Source organism: Python bivittatus, unplaced genomic scaffold (genome assembly GCF_059951505.1).
Source record: "Python bivittatus isolate LINGU-HERP-01145 unplaced genomic scaffold, Pbiv_v1 ctg000020_np1212, whole genome shotgun sequence".
NCBI classification, from domain to species: domain Eukaryota; kingdom Metazoa; phylum Chordata; class Lepidosauria; order Squamata; family Pythonidae; genus Python; species Python bivittatus.
In genome coordinates this window covers 72,645,030-72,669,804 of record NW_028277030.1, presented here as the reverse complement: position 1 = coordinate 72,669,804, position 24,775 = coordinate 72,645,030, and the positions used below count along the sequence as shown (strand labels likewise).

At 40.9% G+C, this 24,775-nt stretch overlaps 1 protein-coding gene and 1 long non-coding RNA gene across 3 annotated transcripts in view; one reads left to right on the top strand and one right to left on the bottom strand.

Moving 5' to 3' along the window:
- LOC148217092 (uncharacterized) overlaps nucleotides 1–24,775 on the bottom strand; it is a 56,534-nt gene that overhangs the window by 3,655 nt on the left and 28,104 nt on the right. Inside the window, exon 3 of the long non-coding RNA XR_015796321.1 lies at nucleotides 955–1,062. This is a non-coding gene — a long non-coding RNA (uncharacterized LOC148217092). The remainder of the gene's footprint in view (nucleotides 1–954; nucleotides 1,063–24,775) is intronic.
- CITED2 (Cbp/p300 interacting transactivator with ED-rich tail 2) lies at nucleotides 20,069–23,725 on the top strand. 2 transcript variants are annotated; one of them, XM_025163608.2, is made up of 2 exons: nucleotides 20,069–21,155; nucleotides 21,735–23,725. In XM_025163608.2, exon 2 carries the CDS (start codon nucleotides 21,742–21,744, stop codon nucleotides 22,456–22,458), a length of 717 nt encoding a protein of 238 aa, XP_025019376.1. In that variant the 5' UTR covers nucleotides 20,069–21,155; nucleotides 21,735–21,741; the 3' UTR covers nucleotides 22,459–23,725. The 2 variants fall into 2 exon arrangements, with proteins under 2 accessions (XP_025019376.1, XP_007423590.1); XM_007423528.4 differs by having other exon boundaries at nucleotides 20,074–21,079.

Genomic DNA, 24,775 nt, shown 5'->3' with positions numbered 1-24,775 from the left:
TTGCAACACAGCGGAGAAAAAAAAAAGCTTTTAAATAACTTCACAGTGACCACAGGTGAAGCTGAACAGCACCATGGCCATCTCTTTAGGTCATGAGTAAACATTATTAATTTAAGTGCAAAAGAGAAACAGGCTACCATCCTTATAATTTGTTGGCCCCACTATAGGAAGGGCTCTCAGAGTACAATAAAAACCAATACAACCTAACAAAAGTATGATTAAAGCAATCAAATCTGGAGTTTAAAAACACAACAGATGAAAAGGTACCACAGAGATAAACTCCTTAAATCACATTTGGCAGCTCCCAGGTAGATGTTTTAATATGCAGTATGAACAATTTATTATGGAAATATCATAGAATATCCAAATGATTTAATTATCTTTTAGTCATCAGTCTGGGGTTCAAAACAAACCAAGTCTTTATTACGATCATAGACCAGCATACTTACCTGGCATGGGAGTTACCGTGATCAGCCTGGGGTTATTTTCTGAACTAAGATGATTTGTTCAGGTCCAAATAAAACTACAGATCTCCAAAGGTATGGAGATTTCAGAGTGTTCCACCTCTGTAGCTTCTTAAAGGTATGGTGTTGATGTCAGCAGTGTTACTTTGAGTTCCCTCCCTAAACATCTAAGTTGTTCCTAGCAAAAGTCCAGCTGTGCTTCCTTCTCAATAGGATATACTTTCTAATTTTGACAGTATGGACTTTCAAACTAGACCAAATTAAACTATACCCTCAAGAACACTTTTAGAATTATCTGATTTAAGACAGTTATGCCTGTCTTGTTTTTGCACACATGTGAATGCTACAGAATTATTTTACAGAATTTACACAACATACAGAACTGTGAAGAACACCTGCTTCAGTTCATTTTAAAAACACAAATAGGATAAGACCTAGGAAGGTGTATTGTAACATTGTTCACAGACCCTTTTAAGCAGGAAATAAACACCTTTTCCAGAGAAGTTATCTTCATCAGAGAGATGAAAAGGGTTGATCCTTTTCCTGTTCCAAGTCCTCCCAGCCCAAATAGTCCATCTCAGAGAGTTTGAAACAGGAACTGCAAAAAGAAAAAGAACTGATTATTACCACTCTGCTTCTGTGATCCCAGGTAATCCTTCAGGAGTAGCTTTCCCTGTTTAAAAAGACAGAAGCAATAATTATGGCCAGTTACAGTCAATTCATTCTATAACGTCCCACCCTTTTTTTTTCTTTTTTTTTTTGGTCCCTTCAAGTCAGGTTTTTGACTCCTGAACTAGTCCCTGCAGTTTTCTTGGCAAGATTTCAGAAGTGGTTTGCCATTGCCCACTTCCTAGGGCTGAGAGAGAGTGACTGGCCCAAGGTCACCCAGCTGGCTTTGTGCCTAAGGCAAGACTAGAATTCACAGTCACCTGGTTTCTAGCCTGGTGCCTTAACTGCTACACCAGACTGGCTCTTCATTCTATACCAGGGCTATGCAAAACCATTTGTAGGGGCATTTCTTGAAGCACCCCTCCAAATCTGTAGCTTGAAATGTCCAAATGTTGCATCTTCTTGGCAGGCTGGTTTGAAGGGCTGTGTGTGTGTGCAACACTCCCACCAGGATTGTTGCCAGAGTGAAATCACTAGCACTTAGCTTCAGTGGCAGACCCAGAGGAAGTTTTCTCTGTCCATGTTCAGATGACACAGGGAAGGGCTTGGAGCAGCCCCATTTCAGGGCTTCAAGCAGCAGGTTGGTTTACAGTGGTTTCCACAAAGGTGTTCAAAGTAAGTTAAAGAACATAGCAGCTATCATAAAAATAAACTTGCATAACAGATATTACAAGTTCAGTAATAAATAGGTCATTTAAAGCAGATAAAAAGATTAAATGAGCAAAAACTTATGAGTTAAATAATATATGAACATTATATCTGCATTAAGCAATCCTCCTAACAGTTCATATTAAGAAACCTCACAATGGGAAGCTGTGACATCAAATCAGCAGTGAAAGAGGACAAGGGAAAACACTTTGCATAATGTTTAAGCATCCTATACCATGAAACAGACCCCAAAGCCATATTTTTCCCCCAATTGAAGTATGCCCCACTGACTGGTATCTCACTTACATGCCCAGAAAATCATTGTAAGGAACTTCAGAAAAAGAAATCCATCTCTCATCATTTTCTGCGTCTAATATTTACTTTGGCCCTAAAGCAGGACCCACTATGGCCCTAGAACAATTTCAGTGCCAAGCTACTTCAATCAAAAAGTTGAATAAATTACAGAATACCTTTCAATAAGGCCAGCAAGTTAAGAGAAATAATGTCAGTGTGCTTGTAATTGGAAATAAATTAATTCTATTAAGTTCAGTGGAACTTCCATTCCTGTTAGTTAGGTATTCACATCTATAATCCAAATCCTAATAAAATACTGCCTCCATATCATTTTTTTAAGGGTCAGATGCTATTGTTTCCTCCATGGGTTGGAAAAATCAGACTTGGCTGGCTGACTGCAAGATCCTATTCAGGAGAAGAAGAATTTTATGTTATTTATGCTGGGATGCTATTCTTGGAGAATACATATTCTCCCACCACTAACTAATCCTGCCTCAATTTGTCCTTAATTGATTTTTCTTATGTAGCATAACAGCTTAATTTATTTCTAGCTTCGTTAATATAAAAACTGCCTACTTGATCTCTTATATTTTCCACTTACAAGGGATCTATGCATTTTACAAAGGGCAAAACAAAGTCATACGTTTCTCATATATGCCTTTGAGAGCATGAGCCCATTCACATAAAAGTATAATTCCACCCATATAATGAGTAGTTGCATTTGAATATAGAAGTGCTTTTTTGCGAATTGTCATCTCAGAAAAATACTCAAAAGTTCAAATCTGCTTTATGTGCTACTAACCTCAGTTTTATCAACCTGAATTAGTTAAAAATAACATTAAAATTAAAATGGATTTAATTTCTATTGAAGGATTTGAGAGGAGCAGTTCTACTGTTATCTACATAATTGTAGCAATGGTCAATGATAAACATAACAAACATTTCAGGTATGTCTACCTTCCTACTTACTTTTCCTCTGCTCCACTACCCATTGCTAATGCTTAAGAGTGAGAGAAAGGGACATTTTTAAAACATTAGAAGGGGAAAAAGGTGAACAGATGATCAAATATAGTAGTTAGATGCACCCATGCCATTGTCAGATTTGCTGGAACAATATCCAATTAAAGCGTAGAGACAGAGCTGTCAACTAGTTTAGAAGATAATAAAAATAATTCATTTCTTTACTACTATCCCACCACTATTTTAATTGGAGTTAAAATAACCTCAACACACAGTCTACCATCAGAGAGATGAATGGTAGTTCTGAAAAGATTGGGTAAGCTTGAGTAACCATTGAAGAATTTGCCTTCAGTTTAAAAAAAAGAACAAGAAGAGTGAATAAAAAATTCCCCTGCTATATTGAGAGCATCTCAAATACAATTTGCTCCTCACTAGAACAAGCAGAGCTAATCTCTCAGCTCTCACCAAGGATAGAGAAATTAAAATGCTTGTTCATCTCTTAATTCCTTCCAGGCATGAGCAGAAATTGATCACACGAGTAATTCTTGTAGTTAGGCTTCACAATTTAGAATTTACCTTTTCCCACTTCTTAATTGGATGACACTTTTGAACATTAGCTCTGGGACAGAACCACAATTAATTCATGCTCACTGAAAATCATTTAGTGCACAAAAAGGATAGGTAAATGATTTGGGCCTTGTTATTTCAATTTTTTTTAGAGTGTTGCATCAAGAAAATAACTTGAGCACCTTAACAGAATGGATAAGCTCATTCACAGAAAAGAACATATAGTTTATCAGTTACACATTCTTTTTCCAAGCTTCAGATCATGTGCTCAAACTTCCAAAAAGCAAAAAAACTTGCTGTAAAAAGACTGGAAACCCTTTATAGACTTTTTACTGAAAATTTATAAAAATGAACTGCTGATTTTGGAATTTTTTGATTGAAAACGTTTGTTTATGGGAAGAAGGGAACTAGGATATGCAGTATGGGAGGGTGGAGATGGTAATTACTATGTTTGTGATGGCTGCAAAGAAGATTGGAAGTCCCTTCTTTATATATCTTTCTTTTTCTTGCTTTTTTTGTTCTTCACTTTTTCTTTTACCCTTTTATAATCTTTTTCTATTTCTTCTTCTATGTTTCTATAGTTTTTTAAATCTTTGTAAAATCTTCTTTTAATAAAATTATTTTTAAAAAAACTTGCTGTGTAATGGGAGGGGTAGAACTTGCATATTTTGCCTTCAGTGAGCTTTGGAGTTGAGACAGATGTACTATTTTTGCAGCAATAGTGATATTTTTCAGTCTAGCCTACAGCTGTAGTATTATGTGGAGATTTTCCATCTGAGTTTCAACCAGGCCTGATCCTCTTTACCATCTGATAGCAGACAAGGTCAGACAGACACTGCCAACTTCTGAAGTAGGTTTTGAAACATAATTAAATGTATATTTAATGCAAGTGCAGAAACAAAGCAGAATATGTACTTTTGTCTAGGCATAGATTCCAAAAGTATAGCACACAATGACAAAGACAGATTCACTTAGTAAAGTGAGAACTTTCAATTGAATCTCATAAAGTAGTATTTTTGTAATATTGTGAGTTTCAAGGACTGAATTGCCCACTTCAGGAATTCAGGCAATATTGTTCATAAAGAGGTAAAGTATATTTAGCCATCATGTTGTAGTGGGTGGTTTCTCACCCTGCCAGCAACAGCTAGGAAGCAAGAACTCCAAAACCTACAAGGTGATGATGTTAGACTATGGAATAAATGTTGTCACATGTTACTTAACGAAGAAATTTTTAAAAGTCATTGGGATGCAGTTTGGCAGCATGTGTTGTTTGTTTGTTATAAACTGTTCCCAAACTATAGCATCTAAAGACTGAAACCTCTGGGGATAAAGTTCTTCATAATATGATTAAGAAAAGATGGTACTACAGCCACAAGATACGAGCCTTTCAGCTAAAATCTCATTCGAAAATCATAGGAGGAAAGAAGGAAAAAAAATACAAATAATGTTTAAATTGCATACTAAATAGAATTTAATAGGAAATAACCTAAAGATCAATGAGAAGCATTTGTTCAATATACGCTTAAAGACATTTAAGAGGAAGAGAATAATGAGGCAATGAAATCGTATATGGCTGCAAAATTATCTTTATAAGACAAGGCTGGGAGAGATAATAAGGCAAGGAATAAATCTACCAAAGTAGTAGACAAGATTTCAAATAGACAAATGGATTTAAATGGGTCCTAAGAAGAGGCTGTTTTAAACAGCCACCTAAATAGTTTTTGAATTCACAGAGGATATAACAACTGCCCACAAAGGCATATGAAGCTCTTAAATGCTAGCACAGTTCTTTAGGCTTCCAGTTTGCCCAACAAAACTGGTATCTGAAGCATTGGACTTAAAGAACTAGCAGAGTAGTGCTGGTATATCTAGAAGTGGTGGCTTAGAGATGTTGTCAAGCTGGGTAGAGAGAAAAAGATGTAATTTTTTCCAATGGAACTGGAGCAATCATATGAAGCAAGTGAGACCTTGAGAAACTCTCTAAAGTGTAAGCCAAAGTCATGCCATTAGCTTACAAAAACCTTAAGGCATACGTTGTGAAATGCACAGGTGCAGCAACTACTTGGGCTTCAGTTACATTCACCTATTTCAGATATCTAAAGTTTAGTGATATATAGCAAGATCCAATTGACCTATATGGAAAAGAAGAGCTTGCAGAGAATGTGTCTGTTAGAACCTTGGTGATAATAAAGCTGTTGAGAAATCTATACATAATGCATCTAATAGAAAATGCATTTCTAACATATGCCTTCCAATTATATCCTGTTTAGGAAGCAAATCTATTTCTAAATACAGTTCAAAACATGAATGAATATATAGCCAGAATCTCAGCTTTAGGGAACATATTGGCAACAATATCTAGCATCTTATGTGTCATATAAAGGAAGAAGAAGAAGAAGAAGAAGAAGAAGAAGAAGAAGAAGAAGAAGAAGAAGAAGAAGAAGAAGAAGAAGAAGAAGAAGAAGAAGAAGAAGAAGAAGAAGAAGAAGAAGAAGAAGAAGAAGAAGAAGAAGAAGAATTCTCATAACAGATCACCAGTTAAGGCAAAAATTAATTCTCTGCCATTCTGAGCACACAGCATAACAATTTGGAATATTTATCTCATCTTGAATTACAGATTCAGTAAGGGGACTTTTACATTTTCATGGCTGGGCAGATATATAACCATATACTTAAGAACTGTCTGACATAAACTAAGTCTAGTGACCTCAAGATAATCTACTTCAGCATTGTTTAAAAACTATACCACCCTAAGGATATGTTACTTAATTCTAAGTTTATTTTACCAGTTTGTTTTGACTTCCTAAAAATCGCATCCCATATTTTGTGCTAAATAGAAACTCAGAAAGAATAACAGTGTAATGCAGGGCAAAAGCAAAGACGTTTAAATAGTTTGGAAGAAAAATAAGTCTTATCATTTAAGCCTGTTAAGTAGTAAATGGCCAGTACTTCTGGCAGGGCATTTTATCCCACCATGGATATTACATCTATTTCTGTATTATGCAGAAGCATTGTTCCATATAAAGACATTCAGAAGATGAACTAGAAATGACAATGGAAGACCACTTTGTTAAACTTCAAGTCTGCCTCTAATCATGCACATTTAAAGCTGGAGGGACAGTGCTGAACATCCATCCTGCTTTATATATACAGAGAGAATGCCACCTGGCCAGGAAGAATTGTGGTTGGCCTATCTCTACCCTAGGAAGAGCTGCAACTGGTCCTATCAGCATTGCACCATCTGTCTGTCTGTCTGTCTGATCGAGTGACAGACTGAGTGGTTGATACCCTGCCTTTTTGCTAGAGCAAGTAACAAAATTTTAAAACCAAAGCAGAATATAACTGAAGCACAGATCACTGTAACTAAATCTAACCAGCTCAGAATGAGACACAGCTGGCACACTAGGGATGCAATTGTGCTGGGGTATTCCTTCCTTCCTTCCTTCACCCCCATGAATCCATGAAAGTTAGGGATCAAGAAACATCCAAGACTGCATCCCCACTCTTTGAGAGGGAGTGTAATCCCTTCCAAAACAGGTGGGACCTCAATTCCCAAGTCCACTTTCCTATTTACTAAGAATACCTCCTCCTCGTCTCAATTTAATTTCTGCTTGTTCTGTCATATCTAGAACTTAGGAATGTTCAAGGGTATATCTTTCAAACTGAATGATTACTTCCCCTAGCAGTTTCATGTAGATGTTGAATAACATGGGGACAAGATGGAGCCCTGTGGGACACCATAGGTCAACGACCTAGGTGTTCAACAGTAGTCTCCTAGCATTTTTTTCTGCATGTGGCCTGACAGGACTGCTGTAAAATGGTGCCCCCAAGGTACAATTCCATCAGGCAGCCCCAAAGAATATCAATGGCAATGGCAGCAAAAGCTTTTGAAAGGTCCAAGAAAACTAGCAAGGCCACACTGTCTCATCTAGTTTCTGACACAGGTCATCCACCAAGGTGGCCAAAACAGCCTCAGAACCCTATCCCAAAAGACTGATTGAAATGAATCCTGAAAATCAGTATCATTCAGATGTGCCTGTGGCTGCAAGGCCACCATTTTCTCAGCCCCCTAAGTTCAACTCACCTAGCTCAAGAAGAGACTCCACCAGATAGTGGAGTGGAATGGCGTATGACAGCATTCACTCAAAATGGGCAGACTGCTATATAGAGTATTTGGTCAGTGAAATGGAATTTCTATAGACCACAGCAATTCCAACTCCCCAACCTCCTAGCCTAGCCTGCTGTATCCATGTGTGCCAGACAAAGATGGGGGAGATAAATTCTTCCCTTTTTCTGTTACCCAGGTTTCTCTGATACACACCAACATTGTCATCCAGAATTAAATTCTAATAAAAGCTGTTTTATCAGCAACTAATCTGATTTCTTTCTTTCAGGATGGAAGTATCAACATCACTGTCAGCTTGACTACTGTGGTTGAGCTGCAACCTGAAAGCAAGAGAGGCCAACCAAGAGCCTGCTCTCCTTTCCCTGCAAAAGCCAGGTTGCAGCCCCCCATAGTCTGTGGCTCGTTCATGTCCCAGAAGCCACCTGGGCTCGAGCTGTAATTGAATCTGATGCTTTAGTTTAAGGATACTCACATGTGCTGAACATCATCTCCCAGAGTAGATAAGCAACTCCACAAGAGTTTCAGTTTCTTGGCTCTCATCCAACAATTCCAGGGGCTGGTACAAAACCCTTGTAATGCCACCCAAATCAGATGTAACAAAAAAAATAGAAATACCTCACCATTACACAATAGAGAGGAACAGAAAGGCTTACGGTGCTTCTGTCAAATTTGGCTGCTGACAAATGTAGTCCGTTAAACATTTTGGAAAATTTTGCTTCTAATTACATATTTCCTATCACCTAAAAACAAGTGTTCTTTCACTTAAATAAGACAATTCTGTTTTTTTTCCCCAATATGTTGTAATAATCTAGTCTGTGAAAACATATGTTTCAGAATTTCAAAACTCAACACAGGGAGGGAGGGAGGGAGGGAGGGACGGAAGGAAGGCAGGAAGGAAGGAAGGAAGGAAGGAAGGAAGGAAGGAAGGAAGGAAGGAAGGAAGGAAGGAAGGAAGGAAGGAAGGAAGGAAGGAAGGAAGGACATATATCAGTATGTTTTTAGTCCTAGAGGGGAAGAGCTGTGTCAAACAAATCCATAAATTGATCATTAGAAACCACCATCTTTACTAATTTTTGGAAAAGTAATGTTGAAAAGATTAACACTGCCAGATCTGAACTGCAGAAATCCAAATGACCACTAGATGGCAGCATAGTGTTAGAGCTTTCTGTATCTCTTGGTTGCCATCTAAAGGTCATCCAAATTTTTGCCTGATAAGCCTGATATTTCTTTGCCTCTGCTGATGTCCACAAAAACTTTAATTGCAGGAAAGGCAGAAGATAAACTGCATTACTATACCTGTAAATTTTTCAACTAATGATCAAAAGTCTGATCTTGCAAGGTTCTTAGGAACCCTTTATACAAATTAATTATGACTTAAATGTTTTTATTTATTTGTTAGATTTCTCCCCCCCCCCCCGCCCATCTCCCCCACAATAGGGGACTCTGGGAGACTTACAAAAAACATTAAAAACTATAAATATATCTAAAACACAAATACATCCAGCATTAAAACAATACTAAAAAAGGAAAATCCAAGAAGATGGAAAATCAGGCTGCGGACAGCTGGCCACTATGGGGCTAGCCATCCCCCTGCTTGAAGTATTCCCTCCCCACCCCAGGCCAAGTGGCAGAACCAGGTCTTCAAGACCCTTCAGAAGGCTAGGAGTGAGGGGGCCAATCGCACCAGAATGTTCCAAAGAGCGGGGGCTACAGCAGAGAAGGCCCGCCTTCTGGACCCCGCTAATCAGGGTTCTTTTACTGAGGGGGTCCGAAGCATGCCCTCTCTGTGTGATCGGGTGGGACGGGTTGAAGACATAGGGGAGAGGCGGTCCCTTAGGTAACCTGGCCCCATGCCATGTAGGGCTTTAAAGGTAATAACCAACCCCTTGAATTGGACCTGGAAGCAAACTGGTACCCAATGCAGCTCGCGGAGCAACAGTGTTACATGGGCCCTTCTTGGGGCTCCAAAAATAGCCCGCGTGGCCACATTCTGGACCAGCTGTAGCTTCCGGATACTCTTCAAGGGTAGCCCCATGTAGAGCGCATTGCAGTAGTCTATCTGGGAGATAACAAGGGCATGAGTGACTGTTCGAAGGGCATCCTGATCCAGGAATTTTTAAATATTTTTAAATGGGAATTATTAAATGTTTTAAATGGGAATGTTAAAATATTTTGAATAAAATGCGTTGTTGGATCATAGAGCATCTAGTAAAAATGTGGTGAGATTCATACTGCTGAAATTAGCCTATTGTGATTCTGCTGGATAAGAAGATATGATGCATTTGTCACAAACATTAATTGAAAACTGATTCTGCAGGGGTGCTTTGAAAAACGGGCATGTGCTCTACAGTGAGATGGGTGGTGACAAATCTGAAATATGAATGAATGAATGAATGAATGAATGAATGAATGAATGAATGAATGAATGAATGAATGATGTCAACATTTTGGTATATATTATTTATGATTCTATACATTAGCTAGTTTCTTTTTGCCTTACCAAGAAGCCCATCAAAACAGCTTGCCACACATGAAGGAAAGCATTGAGACATAAAATAAAATTAACATGGAATGATAAGTACTTCTTAACTAACTACTCATCAAAATAGGAGTAGAACCTCTGGAAAATAGTACAGAAGCATACAGATGCCAAATGTTCCAGACATCTCTATAAAAAGACCACCAGCTTCTATCTCCCATTTTTGCCTCTGGCCAACATAGTTCAACAATCAAAGTTGATCTGTGACCAATGAAGTCTCTGTCCCAGATTTGGGACAGATATGAAACTGAAATTCATCTAGATAATCCATTGCACCGGAAATGTCTGAAGCTGGGAAATAACTCCAGCTGAGTACCGTGGGGCTTATCGCTGTATAAAGACCCATTAGATTGCACTACTAGGCATTGGGTACAACTTTTTCTTGTGCAAGAGAAATAGTTTTGGCAGGGAAGTCACGCTGTCTTTTAGACCTGCTATGATTTGCTTTGAGTGGCTATTTTTCTGATTGCAGATAAATCATCACAAACTGGCAATTTGAAAGAAATGTTCAGTGGAAGTGAACTAGGTAGAACAGAGGACAGTGCGGTGCTGGCAGAGGGATAATTGATTCTGAAAACTTAAAGGCGAGCAGGGGGCCTCAAGGGCTAACAGCACAGATAATTTAAGAAGAATCTGGATGTCAAGTATCTGAAAACAGATGACTGAAAGAGGGTTCGCGTGGGAAGGAATTGCTGGGTTGGAAGTGGTAAATTAATGGCAGAAAGGATTTAACCAACTAATCTTCAGTAAAACCAGAAAACCAATATAGTCCTAATGCTTTTGCACCGCCTGCTGCTAATTATTATTAACATTGATCCCATTTCATTCACTTGGAATGTACACTTGTGTAAATCAAATGATCATGGAGAAAAATAAATGTGATATAATATAGTATCTTTAGTGTCAAAATATGAAACATTGTCAAAATTTGGAGGATATTGCATGAACATCAAATCAGTTAAACACAACTAAGCCACATTGATTTCAGTGACCATTTTTTTTGGTCCTTCTCTAATGAATTTATAATAACTTATACCATGTAATATATACATATTAGGTTTAAACACACATACACACCCCGAATCACTCTGTACCTGGCACTCAAATACTCTTAATTTATTCTGTGTATACATATTTAATTGAAAAGGTGCAGAAACACTTCAGTGTGTATATTGAGATGAAAACATGGAGAATGTAAGAATTTGGCCTTTGGCAGTTGAGAAAGTACACCTGTTCCTAGGCTGTTTTACCTCAGACTGCAGTTGAGAGATCACTTAACAGAAAATATAATATTGAATATGTACCCACAGAAAGATGGTATGTAGAGAAAAGGCTAGTAATTTTCTCCATAAAGTCTAAAACATTTTTAGCCTATGATCCAAGAATTCAAAAATGTGCCACTTTCAAAGTTTGAGTAACACCCCCCCCATTTGTTCATTATCAATTCTTTCCTAATTAATCACAAAGCCATTACACTATCATAGTATCATAACATTTTAGAGTTGTAAGGGACCTCAGAGATCATCCAGTCCAACCCCTGCCCAGTGCAGAAATCCTCATACCACCTTAGGCCCCTTTGGAAGACCTCTCTTCCCATGGGCTATCTTTATAAGAACAGTAGATAAATATTTTCCTTTGTTTCCCCCCCCCCCCGCCCTGGGTTCATTAGACACCTTGACTGGACCAGTCCAGTAGGTCCTGCCTCCTTGCAAGGGAGGGAAGGGTAGCGCCAGGAAACTGCAAAGCAGTTGGGGAGTGCTCTAACCATGACACAGGTCTATTAGAATCATCCTCCACCTTTGGATCATGTCCAAAGACAACACCCAGATCTGGTTATGCTTTGGGCCTCAGTGATTTGAACCACTCTGTGGTGACCATGGTGGCTATGCAGAGGCAGGTAAAAATCCTTAAGGACTATCAGCCTCAGTGATTCCACCAGCAATCTAGTGATGGAATCAAGCAGCTCAGCCAGGAATGTCACTATGCAGCAGGGAGGCCCATACAACAGCAGCACCCAACTGCTCCCTAGAGCTCAACTTCAGCCACAAACTCACACCTGGTTATCCGTGGCACAGAGCCTCTGAAAGCCACCAAGACTTCCCATATGACAATTGTTAACCCTGCTCTGGGTTCAAAGCTGACTCCACACAGTAAATCTAGTCAGGCACAACTCCGAGCAGGGAATACCCTACTCTGGACCCTCAGATTTTATACCTGAATAATGAAACTCCATGTGAATCTGGCTTCCTCGGGCATGTATTGCTGCTAGGGCTTGACAATTTATGCTAAATGTAAATTCTTCTGGGTTGCATCCCATCTTGACCACTGCAACGTGTTTTCAGTGGGGCTGCTCTTGAAAAGTGCCTGAAAATTGCAAATGGTACAAACCATGGCAGTGAAGCTCTAACCCAGCAAGGCTGGCTGGGGAATTCTGGGAGTTGAAGTCCACACCTCTTAAAGTTGCTATGGCTGAGAAACACTGCTCTGACCAACACAAGGCATGATATATGTATTAAAACAGCTGCTTTCCAGGCACAGTTTAAGATGCTGGTGTTCTGTCTGAAGGATTGTCTTTCCTGCTATGAACCTTTAGACTAGCAGGAGAGGCACTTAAACAAGTACATGAAGCTCTTCTATCTGGCATGCAAGATTGTCTTCTCTTGTCACTCCAGGCTATTCAATGCACTCCTCGAGGAGGCCCCCCCCCCTCATAATATTCCAGAAAAATGGCAAGAGCCCATCTCTTCCACCAAGAGTTTCATTGTTAACTGAACTGATGTCAGTAAGAGTTACTCTCATGTTATTTCTGGGTTCAATAGCAAGTTACTTAATTTTTTAAAATTCTTTACAATGTTATATTGTTCTGTTTTATAAGTACATAGTTTGTATTTTTAATAGCTGGGAGTGCTTGAATTATTTTACAGACAGAAAGATGCAATAGAAATGTAATGGATGAATTTCCAGCAACCTGGCCTTCTTGTACGGTTTCATAGGCTATGGGTTTTGCATGTTTTAAGGGAACAATCCACATTCTTCGGGCTTGAAAATGATCACAAAGCTATTCTGCCTTTTTCCTAAGAATTGCCTCATTGGCAGATTAATTTTAAGTCATGTCAGATCAGTGTGATCTGTGATTATATCAGATCAGTTGAACTGCCTTAATGCAAGTTAAAATGTTTGCCATCGCAGCCCAAAGCGCTAGGAGCATGTTGGTAGATTTTTCTATTTATGGTAGGAATTTCTTTTGGTAAAAAACACATGTGAGTACAAAGTACTTAATAATACATTGGATAGAAATTTACCTAATATAATTTGATGACATTTACCTAATATAATCTGATAAAGAGAGAGAAAGCAGAAATTGACTGAAATGCTCAACCTCGTCCCCATAAGTACGTTTCTGCTTATTATTAATAACAAGTTTGCTTGTTATTGAAATCAATTGAATCCACCTTACTCTGGCAATAAATGAATAAAAACTTAATTATCGTAAATGTACATAACCATGGCCAGTGCACACTGGCCAAAACTGAAGAAAAATAATTATTCCTGAAATTGTGGCTCCTATTTTTCCTATATTTAATCAATAGAAAAAATGGAAAACTAACTATTGTAGTAAGTTGCAATTCCTTATTCTAGACTTCAGTATTTTCAGCCTATATTTTTACTCATGTGTATGAGTAACTTTTATAATCTAAATACTATGCATCTCATATTTGTTGATTGAGGTACATTCTCTTACCATTTTCCTTTTAATTTTGACTGTTATTTGAAGTTATATATATATAACTTGTTTTGTATTTATATTTCTCAGATGAAAGTTCTGATAGTGCCCTATAGAATCCATAAACCTTGAGCTAAGCAGTTCATTATATATACATATACATATACTTTTTTTTTTTTAATCCATTCAGTCATATTGATTCTCAGAGACTGCCTGGACAAGTCCCTGCAGTTTCTTGGCAAGATTTCAGAAGTGGTTTGCCATTGCCTCCTTCCCAGGGCTGAGAGAGAATGACTGGCCCAAGGTCACCTTGCTGGCTTTGTGCCTAAGGTGGGATTAGAACTCAGGGTCTCCTGCTTTCTAGCTTGTTGCCTTAACCCCTACACCAAACTGGCCCTCATATACATATACATATACATATACATATACATATACATATACATATACATATAGCAACATTTTTAAAAATAAAATTAATCAAGAATCTTTTACAGTGAACTGGTGCCCCACTAAAATCCAAGCACACACAAAATGGTGCTTAGTTCAAAGCAGTTGGCTCAATAACCAGGTATTCAGGAATTTTTTCCTAGGGAAGATGAGGGTTAGTCTTTGCTATTTAGAAAAACTGTGATTTCCCAGCGAGCTACTGGAAAAGAGGAAGGAGGGCAAAAGAAACAAGAAGAGCAGTTTTTTATACATCCTAAATAAGATACCTTACTATTGTTTCCCCCAACAAAATGATTAGCTCCTGTAAATAAAAAGAAAACCCATATAATTCTCAACATATGAGAATACAAAGCATAGAAAAAGACTTGAGTGAAATAGACTTGAGTGAAATGCTTCATCGAAATCTGCCTTGCAGTTTCTCCAAAGTGTTCTTTGCTGTCAAAGAGGCTTCTGCTCTTCTCAGTTCTCCCTGGCAACCTCAGGAATTTCTTTCACCTTTTTTTCCCTTTTGGTGGTGGTGTTTTAGAGAGAGAGAGAGAGAGAGAGAAAATTTTATTGCTTTTTATGGTGTTTTAGAGCTTGCTTTACTGCTGAAGGCAGTGGAGCATCTGCAGAGGGGAGGTCAAAAAAGTCAATATGGCACCTGGAACTACACGAAGCCCTGTCCTTTTTTAATGTGTCTCACTTGGGGGACACAGATAAAAAGGGTCAAGACTTCCATTGAGCAGTCATAGTCATCATCTTGACTTTTTTGACCCCCCATGGATGCTCCTGAGGTGGAAATGTTATTGCTGTTGTTTTTTGTCACATGACTTTCCATCATTTTCTCTGAAGGTCCACACTTTCCAATCTGCGAAAGCTCCGTTGGAAGAGCTCCTTGTGACATCACAATCCACCCATGAAAATTTCACTCAAATTGTCCTTCTCTTCAAAAGAGATTTCAAAAATAATTGTTCTTGAATGGCAACTGATAGAAAAAAATATAGAGGTGTTTTAAAAAATGTTTAAGATTGCAACATACAGGCTCTTTCCTGACATCTCTTACCAAGGTTTATCTTCTCCATACAAATCAAATCAAATTTCAGATTTGAAAAACAATATTTACATTTCCTACTCCCCAAGTAAGTGAAGAAACAAGAATTTTTAAAAAATGGCAAATCTGAATCAGAACCAGAATTCATTTTTAATTGCACATTTAACTACAGCAGTGTTTCTCAACCTTGGCAGCTTTAAGATGTGTGGACTTTAACTCCCAGAATTCCCCAGCCAGCATGGCTGGCTGGGGAATTCTGGGAGTTGAAGTCCACACATCTTAAAGTTGCCAAGGTTGAGAAACACTGAACTACAGGTTATCGGCCACCTTTTCATATGAAACTACACTCAAAATGATTTGCAATATAATACAATAATTCTTTAAGAAAACAACTATCGTGCAACTGATAAGTACTTCAAAATGATAAGTGAAGATTTCATTTTGTGCCTCTCCTTACTCAGAATTACTCCACTGGCCTGAAGTGAGCAGATGTAGTATGACAGAAATATAAGATTTATTGCACAGTTGAAATGGACTCTAGCCTGCACCTCTTCTCCACCTGTTTTGTTGCAAAAAATTGTTTGGTTGCATTGCAGCCAGCTCTGCAACATCTTATGAGTTTTAATAGATGTTTGGAAGTAATTCTGTTAACCACCCAGATCAACCCTAAAGTCCAGAAACTGACCAAGGCGTTGACAGCACCAAAAGTTGTATTAATAGAAAACTCCTCTGGAAAAATCAGGAAATTGTTTTGCGCATCAGGCCATGGGGGCAGATCAGCCTCATAATCACCCCACAAGTATGAAGTAGATTAGTCATCACAACTCTAAATCTAATGAAGTACTGATCTGTCAGTAACAAGAAAAGCACATCCTTTCTTCCAAATGATTGCCGTCATGACCAAAACAAATTACAATTGAGATCATTCCATGTGGAGCCAAATATCAAAAAAGAGTAGATATGCTTGTTGTAAAGGTCATGAAAATCATGAGCTACACCAGGTAATGAGTACCTCAGGTCCATCTACTATACATTTAGGCCATTTCCTCACTACTGATGTATTGTGTCTTTTAGCATCACTAACGATCATTGGGGTGATATAAAGTCTGTCTTCATTACTTTAGCACAGCAATAGTTGGACAACATTACAAGATACTATAAACCATTATGAGGAAATGGTGTTAGTTGCCTGAAGATTAGCAGTAAATACCATTCCACAAAATCAAGGAATTTGAAAGCCAAAAGCTTCAGAAATTCCTATCCTCCTCTATGGCAGTATAAATATACTAAAAGTAAAATAATTAAATATTTGGCATCTTTTCATGATCATCAACAACACTCCTCACCAACTTTATCTCATTCTATTGTGAATTCCTCCAATTAAAGAGATGGTGGTCTTGTTTTCCTACCTCCATTTGGTGCTCCATTCTTAAACTGGCACATTTTAACCATGCTCTACCACTGTCTCTTCTTAGCTCAGTGCTCCCCATTTTCTGGATTGGCAAAGCTGGTCAGAAAAATGGCAACTTTGAAATAGGCACAAGATCCCAAGTCCAAACATCTCCAAGGGTGTTGGATAACAGGACTAGGATCTTGTGCCTATGGTAAGTTAGCTAATCAGCACCTGCAATAAAATGGTCAGCTGACGTCTTCACATTCTGGCTAGCTGCCTTGCGTTTTTTATGAGCCTGTGGAATATAAATTGAAATAATGTATTTTTAAAAACAAAAACAAAAATAAGGCCAAAGAAGATGGAACTTAGAAGAAAAAGACACTGCTACCTAGGAGAATAACAAAAATATAAGAATTAAAGTATGTGTTATATAGATGGAACATTAAGAAAACAACTAAGAAGGACAATTTTATGAGGGTATGGAAAGGAGGAATGGTAATCAAAAGTAATCTTCTCCAACCTGGTGTCCAGCAAATGTCTTGGCCGAAAGGAAACATCTCCTTAAGTTGAACTCTGCACCTGGCAAATTTGTAGATAGGTCCATGTAATTTTGCTGGCACAATACGGAAGTGGTTTGCCATTGCATTTTTTCTAGAATGTTTTACTTTCCAATCTTGCCTTCAGCTCTGTCATTTCCTGGTGATTTCCTATCCAAGTGCTAGCTAGGTTTGACCCTATGTATCTTTTTGACATCCTCCAAAGTCATTGTAGTCTTCCACCAATCCTATCATACTGTCCAATTTATCTGGGGTAAGAGGGAAACTGGACTGGGAAAGACAAAGCAAGTAGAAAGAGTTCCTAGACCCCACTGCTCTGCCCCTCTTGGTGATATCTACCCATGTAAGCAAAGGCATGGTTATCCATGAGATGTCATCCAAGATACTCTGGTGGCATTCAGAGGTGCTGCTTCACAGATAGCTGGTTGCAAGACCCTATTTGTTAGATTGGGCTGCAGGGATCAGCTGGGACTGTTGCTATTGTACAATCCTCTCTACTGATAACAACCTCCCTGACTGAGCTTCTTGACTCTGTGACTAGGTTAGCAATGGAATTTTCCAGGCTTATGGTCCTTGGGGACTTCAAGCTGTCTTCCTTGGGGTGGTGTTCAAGGTGACTCAGGAGTTTGTAGCCACCATGACAGCCATGGGCCTGATCCAGGTAATCAAGGGTCCAACACATGACTGTGGTCATACTCTAGATCTACTTTTCTTGTAGGAGCAATTGGAAGGTGATCTGAACTTGGGGGAGACTGCTATCACTCTTCTGTCATGGTCTGATCACTCTCTGTTGGCCCTGGAGTTCTCTGGTACTCTCCCCCTTCCCCCTGCTACAGGCAGGGAGACTGGACCTACTCAATATGCCCAGGTGGACCCAGTAGGGTTCTAAAAGGAGCTTGAGGTTGTCCATGAAGGACTGATGCAGGACCTTGGTCGTTGCCTAGAATGAGAAGGCTGTGGGGGCTTTGGATTGGAATGCAGCCTCTCTCTTTCCACAAATTTCAAAACTCCCCTTGGTTAACCAAGTAGCTGAGGGTGATGAAATGGTTGAAGAGATGCCTAGAGGGCTGCTGGAGGACAAGAAGGGTGAACCCATGCAAACACAAGCCAAAGCCACTATTAAGGCCTACCTCACAACAGTAAGGCTGACAAAATGCCAGTATTTCTCCATACTTACTGTATCTGCCGATAGTCACCTGGATGCCCTGTTCAAGGTAACATGGGCTCTCCAAGGGACAATGGAGGTTTATTGCACCTTGGGCATCCAAGGGATTCAGTGAAGGTTCTGTCTCAGTGTCTGGAGGCTGTGGGGGATTGAATGGGGTAGAACAGGCTTCAACTCTACCTTACCAAGACTTTTGATTCAAGGTCCTCCCAATTCTGGGGAATCTCTATCTCCTGTTCTGGATGGGATTGTGCAATTTGGGGGTCATCCTCAATTCACAGCTCCTGTTCAAGGAACAGGTAATGGCCGTAACCAGAAGATCCTTTGCAAGGCTTCACGTATTATGCCAATTGTGCCCTTTCCTGGACCAGGAGGCTCTGCTCACTGTTCCCAGGCATGGTGGTCAGAGCATCTATTGGAGCCTGTGAATTAGTTTTGTTGAAATATTTGCATTTTATCTGTATTGATTTTTTTTTAAATCTTGGCTGCTGTTTTGTATTTGTGTTCTTTTTTTGCTTTTTTTATTCCTATTAGCTGCCCAGAGTCACTTGTTTGAAATGGGTGGCCATGTAAATTGAATGAGTGAATGAATAAATGTAAGCAAAGAGTATTGGCAGAACTATTATAGGAATTATGGGAACAGTTGTGCATTCTAAAATTGTACTTATTAGTATAGACATTGACAATACTAGCTGTCCTTCAACACATCTGTAAGTACCAGATTGAGGAAGGGGGCAGCAGTTACCTCTTGCATTATGAATCCTGCATTAAGCAAGAGGCTGGACTAAATGATCTCCATGGTCATCCATGGCTTCCAGCGCTTAATTCTGTGACCATCTGACACTAGTTCCCACTTTTGTTTTCCCTAATTACTGCTGAAGAGAGAGCCATACCTACCCCATCCATCTGGGAACTGTAGCAAGGCTCTCTCAAGTCTCCCCTAATCCTGGTTCCCTGAGATGTGATGAATTCCAAACCCCATAATCCCAGCTCTGCTGCTCGGGATGATGGGAGTTGACATTCAGCGCGCCCAGCAAGACAATCAGGTATGCAACCGTGCACCTCCTGTCGTCGGGGGCCCCTACGAAAAGTTCCGTGTGGTTGGTTGTCGGACTGTGCTTACACCACTGTGCCTCCCCTGCATTTGTGAGGCTATCCCAGGGCCGAGCAGTTTTATTATCCCGGTGCTATCGGCTGTTTGTTGACTCTGTTAGTGAGCCTCCAAGAGGGCGCGCAGATGAAGGAAACCTGTAGCAGGGGATGCGCTTTATTTACAGAGCAATTATTGCCTTGCTTGCTTTTCCAGCAGTATCAACTTGCCCTGGTGGCTGCTCGCTGGCGGTAGTAGCAAGAAGCTGGCTTAAACCTGGGGCCAGAGCCGCCTTTCCCCACCCCACCCCACCCCACCCCCCGAGCCGAGGCAAGTAGACTCTATGCGCACGGTTTATGAAAAGGAATGGCAGGGAATGACGGGGGAGCGGCAGGCAGGAGGACCCCTGCCCGGCGATCGCGGCATTTGTTTGCAGAGCAGAGACGCCTCCGTGTGAACACCAAAGCCACCAGGAGAGGTAAACTGCAAAATGTCCACGGCAAAGCCGCGTGCCACTTCGAAAGCGCGGATTGGATCCGTGCGTGCCTCGGCGGGACACGCGCCTCCACAAACGCTAACAATCGCACTGGTGGGCGCGGGTGCGCGCGCGCGCCCAGCAGACGAGTCTGGCGCGAAGTTGGGGCTGTTGCTCTTCGCGCAGGGGACCCGGGACATGGCCTTTGGGCTCCTCTCATGAGACCCAGGTCTGGAAAAGGAAGGAGGGAAAAGAAATAAATGCCCGTGTCGAGTATCCCGGGGGGCGGGGCAGGCAAGCGGCAGTAGCGCCTAATGGGGAGAGAGATGAGGGGCGAAGCGAGCGATCGAAACGGATGATGGCTGAACAAGAAGCGAATGGGCCATTTGCTCGGTGGCGGTGAAGCCCGTGCTTCCGACGCAGCCCGGCTTTCCTTTGGTCCACGCACTTCTCGGTCGGTGCCCGGTCCACCCGGCGCCCCGCGCAAGCGATTGGAGGCCCTTCACGTCCGCGCGGATCTGAGGGCATCGGCGATGGCACACGTGGCCCGGAGCCCGCGAGAACAACGGGGGGCTTTGGAGTCCTTCCAGTTCCGCCTGGCTTGTTTTCCTTGCTTTGCTCCAGGTTTTACTTCTGGTTGCCTGCGAAGGCTTTCGCTCCTCCCTTTTGAAATCCTATATTAGCTGTGGCCAAAGCAGGGTAAGGAACACAGCTCATTGTTGGCAAGGGCTGATGAGAAACTCGCAGAGAAGGGGAAGCCGCGGCTTGGAGCCTATATGCCCAGCAGCAAGAAGAATTAATCGCCACCGCCACCCGCTCAAGCACAGAGGAAGAACCCGACCGTTGCCTGCTCTATGCTGGGAGATTTCTGCTGACTGGGTCCAGCAGCGCGTTGGGAGCGAAGGAAGAAAGCGAGCGAGGGCGTGAGGTGAGCGGTGGGCTTTCTCGCGCTCCCTGCACGAATATCGGGGACGAGGACTGGAGGCGAGGCGAGGCGAGGCAAGGCAAGGCAAGGCATGCCCGAGGCGGGGGAGGGAAGAGGCTTCCGCGGGAGCTGGTAATCCACTTGTTCTTATATCACAAGCAGCCCTGCAGACTTTAATTCCCAAAGTTGCTGACAAGGAGAGCGGGAAGGTCGGACAGCGCTCTCCCATCTGTAGTTCTTATGTAAGGCTGTTCTGCCACCACACGCGTGGATTGTTTTTATTATCATGTCCGTGGACGAGCGTTGCCAATCAAAGGGAGAGGAATAATCAGTGGGGCGAGGGCAGAAAAGAAAGAGTCCTTGCACGCTCGGGGAGCGCCTAGGTGTGCAGGAGTTGCGGCGGAGGGGAGGGCGCTGCTAGCCGGCGACGTTGCCCAAGGCGCCTTCCCTGCTTCCCAGAGCTGGCGGATTGGGAGGAATCGCTCTGGAAGGAGAAAAGAACCGGCTGGGCTGGAGGGGGGCGGGATGGGTGGAGACCCGGAGAGGCGACTTCCTCAGCAGAGATAGCGGGGAGAGAGAGGGCACCCAAGCCTCAGGGGCGGGCAGGGAGGTCGTATGGATGTTGATCCCTTTCTCTGTAAATATTAACTTTCTGAAGGCTGGAAATGGCAGAGCACATGATGGCCATGAACCACGGGCGCTTCCCTGATGGAACCAGTGGGCTTCACCACCACCCGGCGCATCGCATGGGAATGGGACCCTTTCCAACCCATCACCACCAGCAGCAGCAGCAGCCTCACGCCTTCAGTGCCTTGATGAGCGACCATCTACATTACGGAGGGGGAAATATGAACGCAAACAGTGGGATCAGGCATGCCATGGGGCCAGGGAACGTGAATGGGGGACACCCTCCTGGCAGCATGCCACCGACCGCGAGGTTTAATAATTCCCAGTTCATGGCACCGACGGTGGCCCCTCAAGGCGGGCCCTTAACAGCTAGCATGCAGTTGCAGAAGCTGAACAACCAGTACTTCAGTCACCATCCTTACCCTCACAACCACTACATGCCGGATTTACTTCCCGCCAACCATCAGCTCAACGGAGCAACCCAGCATTTCCGGGACTGCAACCCAAAGCACAGCAGCAGTGGGGGGGGCGGTGGCAGCGGCGTGCCCGCTTCTGTGCCCCATGTCCCTGCAGCAATGCTGCCTCCCAATGTCATTGACACTGACTTCATCGATGAGGAGGTCCTGATGTCCTTAGTCATAGAAATGGGCTTGGATCGCATTAAGGAGCTTCCCGAGCTTTGGCTGGGACAGAATGAGTTTGATTTCATGACAGACTTCGTTTGCAAACAGCAGTCCAGCAGAGTGAGCTGCTGACTTTCGTGTAAAACAAAGGACCTTTTTTTTTTCCATATGTATGAATGAAAACATTCCCTCTAGAGACAGTATTTCAAAGGCTTGTAGGAGCTTGAGTATCTGGGAAGCAGAGTAAACTATAAGCTTGTATAATTTTTCTTATTTTCTATTTGCTACCACCACTTCTTTATTTTAAGCTTGGACACCCATTTTTGTCCCCCTTTCCTATAATAATTTTTAACTGTATCCATCTTTCATATGCTCAGTGTCTCTCTCTGCTTAATTTCTTCACTGCTAACCTGGCAGTTATTTCAGTGGCTAGATACAAACATTGGCAAAATAATCTTGTGGATATTCTGTAAGTTATGATTTCAAACAAGTAGAACTGCATTCAGATTCTGAGTTAAAAGATTTTTAAAAATGCATTAGTTGATTGCATGAACTTCAGGATAGATTCCTGCACAAATACTGCCCTCTTCCTTTGTTTTGAACTATGCATTGGAGTGATGATAATTTTTAGTCTGCTAAACTGGAAGCTTAGCAAATGTGGGCCAAACCTTCCCTCTTCAGAAAAAATAATACTGTTACTTAAACTCTGCTGACTGTTCCTCTCCCCCATCTGTACAGACAATAAGGTAGTGTGAATGGAATGGTGGTGGGGCGGTGGGAGGGGAATTCACTGGCTTTTCTTTTATTCTGGTTCTATCTTCAACATGTTTTTATTTTGGTATTGTGCTTACATGGTTTATTCAGTACATAGGGGGGGGGAAAACTACTGTGTTGAAAGCTTTTTAGGAAATTTGACAGTATTTTTGTACAAAATTTTTTCTGAGAACATACTTGTTAATTTATTCTATTTTAAGTTGCCAGTGTCAATAAAAAAAGTTAAATGCTTTAACTTTTCCCTAGATATAGTTCCCAATTCTTTTTCCTAAACTTATTTTTCCTTCCCAACCCTTCAACTCCCCCCTCCAAATATTTAGTACATATAACCCTTTTAACTTGTTGAGCTGTTGGGTTGTGTGAACATTCTGAAGGAGTATCTACTTGACACCATTGTGTGCTATATGTCATGATCAGTGCAGAAGGTAAAAGGATTTAAATCTAATTATGACATCACAGTCTCATAAGTAACATTGTAACATGCCTGTGTGATTTTATCAAAAGTGGAATTTGCCAAGAGGCAACAACTTGTGATTTGCCAACTTACTTGCTATAAATGTAGTTGTCCAGAATATGATGCATAAAGTATTTATTCTATTTATCTATTAAACTTTAATTTTATAAATACTCTCACAAGTACTCTCAATAAGGTTCTTGGTTCTTCATGCAGATGTATTTCTTACTACGTGAAAGGGCTTCATAAAATAAGCATGTTGTAGTTTTTGTTCCATCTTTTTTGCATCAAGATAAAAGTGCTCTTAGCCATTTTTTGTTTTAAAAACCTACATTGCACTAAAATCATAAGTTTTCATTACAGAGGGATGAAAAGCAGAACACATATTGGTGGAAAATGTTTTGTTAAACAAAATTGAACTAATTGTATTACGGTCTAAAGCTTGGATGCAGATACTGAAAGAATAATTTCTGTATTTTCACATGGAGATAGTAAAATATTTAAATCAATAATATATTTTATTTCACTTTCTCTTGGGGGGAAAAGAAAGGTGTCCCCTACTTGTTGTTATGGGTACAAGATCAGATATTTAACGTTACATTTAACAAGGCTGCAACAATTGAATGCTGACCTGTTATCTCACTTCCCAAATTATTTTTTAGGTCTTTTAGGTTTTCTGGCAGGCACTTAGAAATCTCCCTCTCTTATACTTAACAATTTCAAAGCACAAGTGTCAGTTATCATTTTCTAACATTTCTAACCAGATTATGAAGTAGCATGACAAGATAGCAGTTGCTATATTAAACTCCACTGAACTATGTGTTTGTATCAAGCTGGGAAAAGTGATCTGGTAAAACATCTAAAGCTGCTTCCTTGAATTTACCTGTATTTAGTGAATTCCCCAGCAACAGCAGCAGCATTTTCATCCTGTTTTCTCTACCTTCTGCCTACTAGATGGACCCTGGGCTTGTTTGTGTTATCCAGAACAATTTTCTGTCTAATGTCACAGAAATGCTGCTTGATGCCCGTTAGAATGAGATAAATTGCTGTTGGATGAGGCAGAGAACTGCATTTGACAGCATTTTCATGTCTTATATGCTTTGATCTTAATATTAAGATCATTCCAAAGTATTCCTATGATATATCAACAAAACAAGGGATATGGTATCAAGGGCAATTGAGCAAGAAAACGCTATTTTGAGTCACATATATTTGGCTTTG

Excerpts from the sequence above, each read along its gene's own strand:
- CITED2 (XM_025163608.2), top strand. The coding sequence starts at position 21,742 with ATGGCAGAGCACATGATGGCCATGAACCACGGGCGCTTCCCTGATGGA.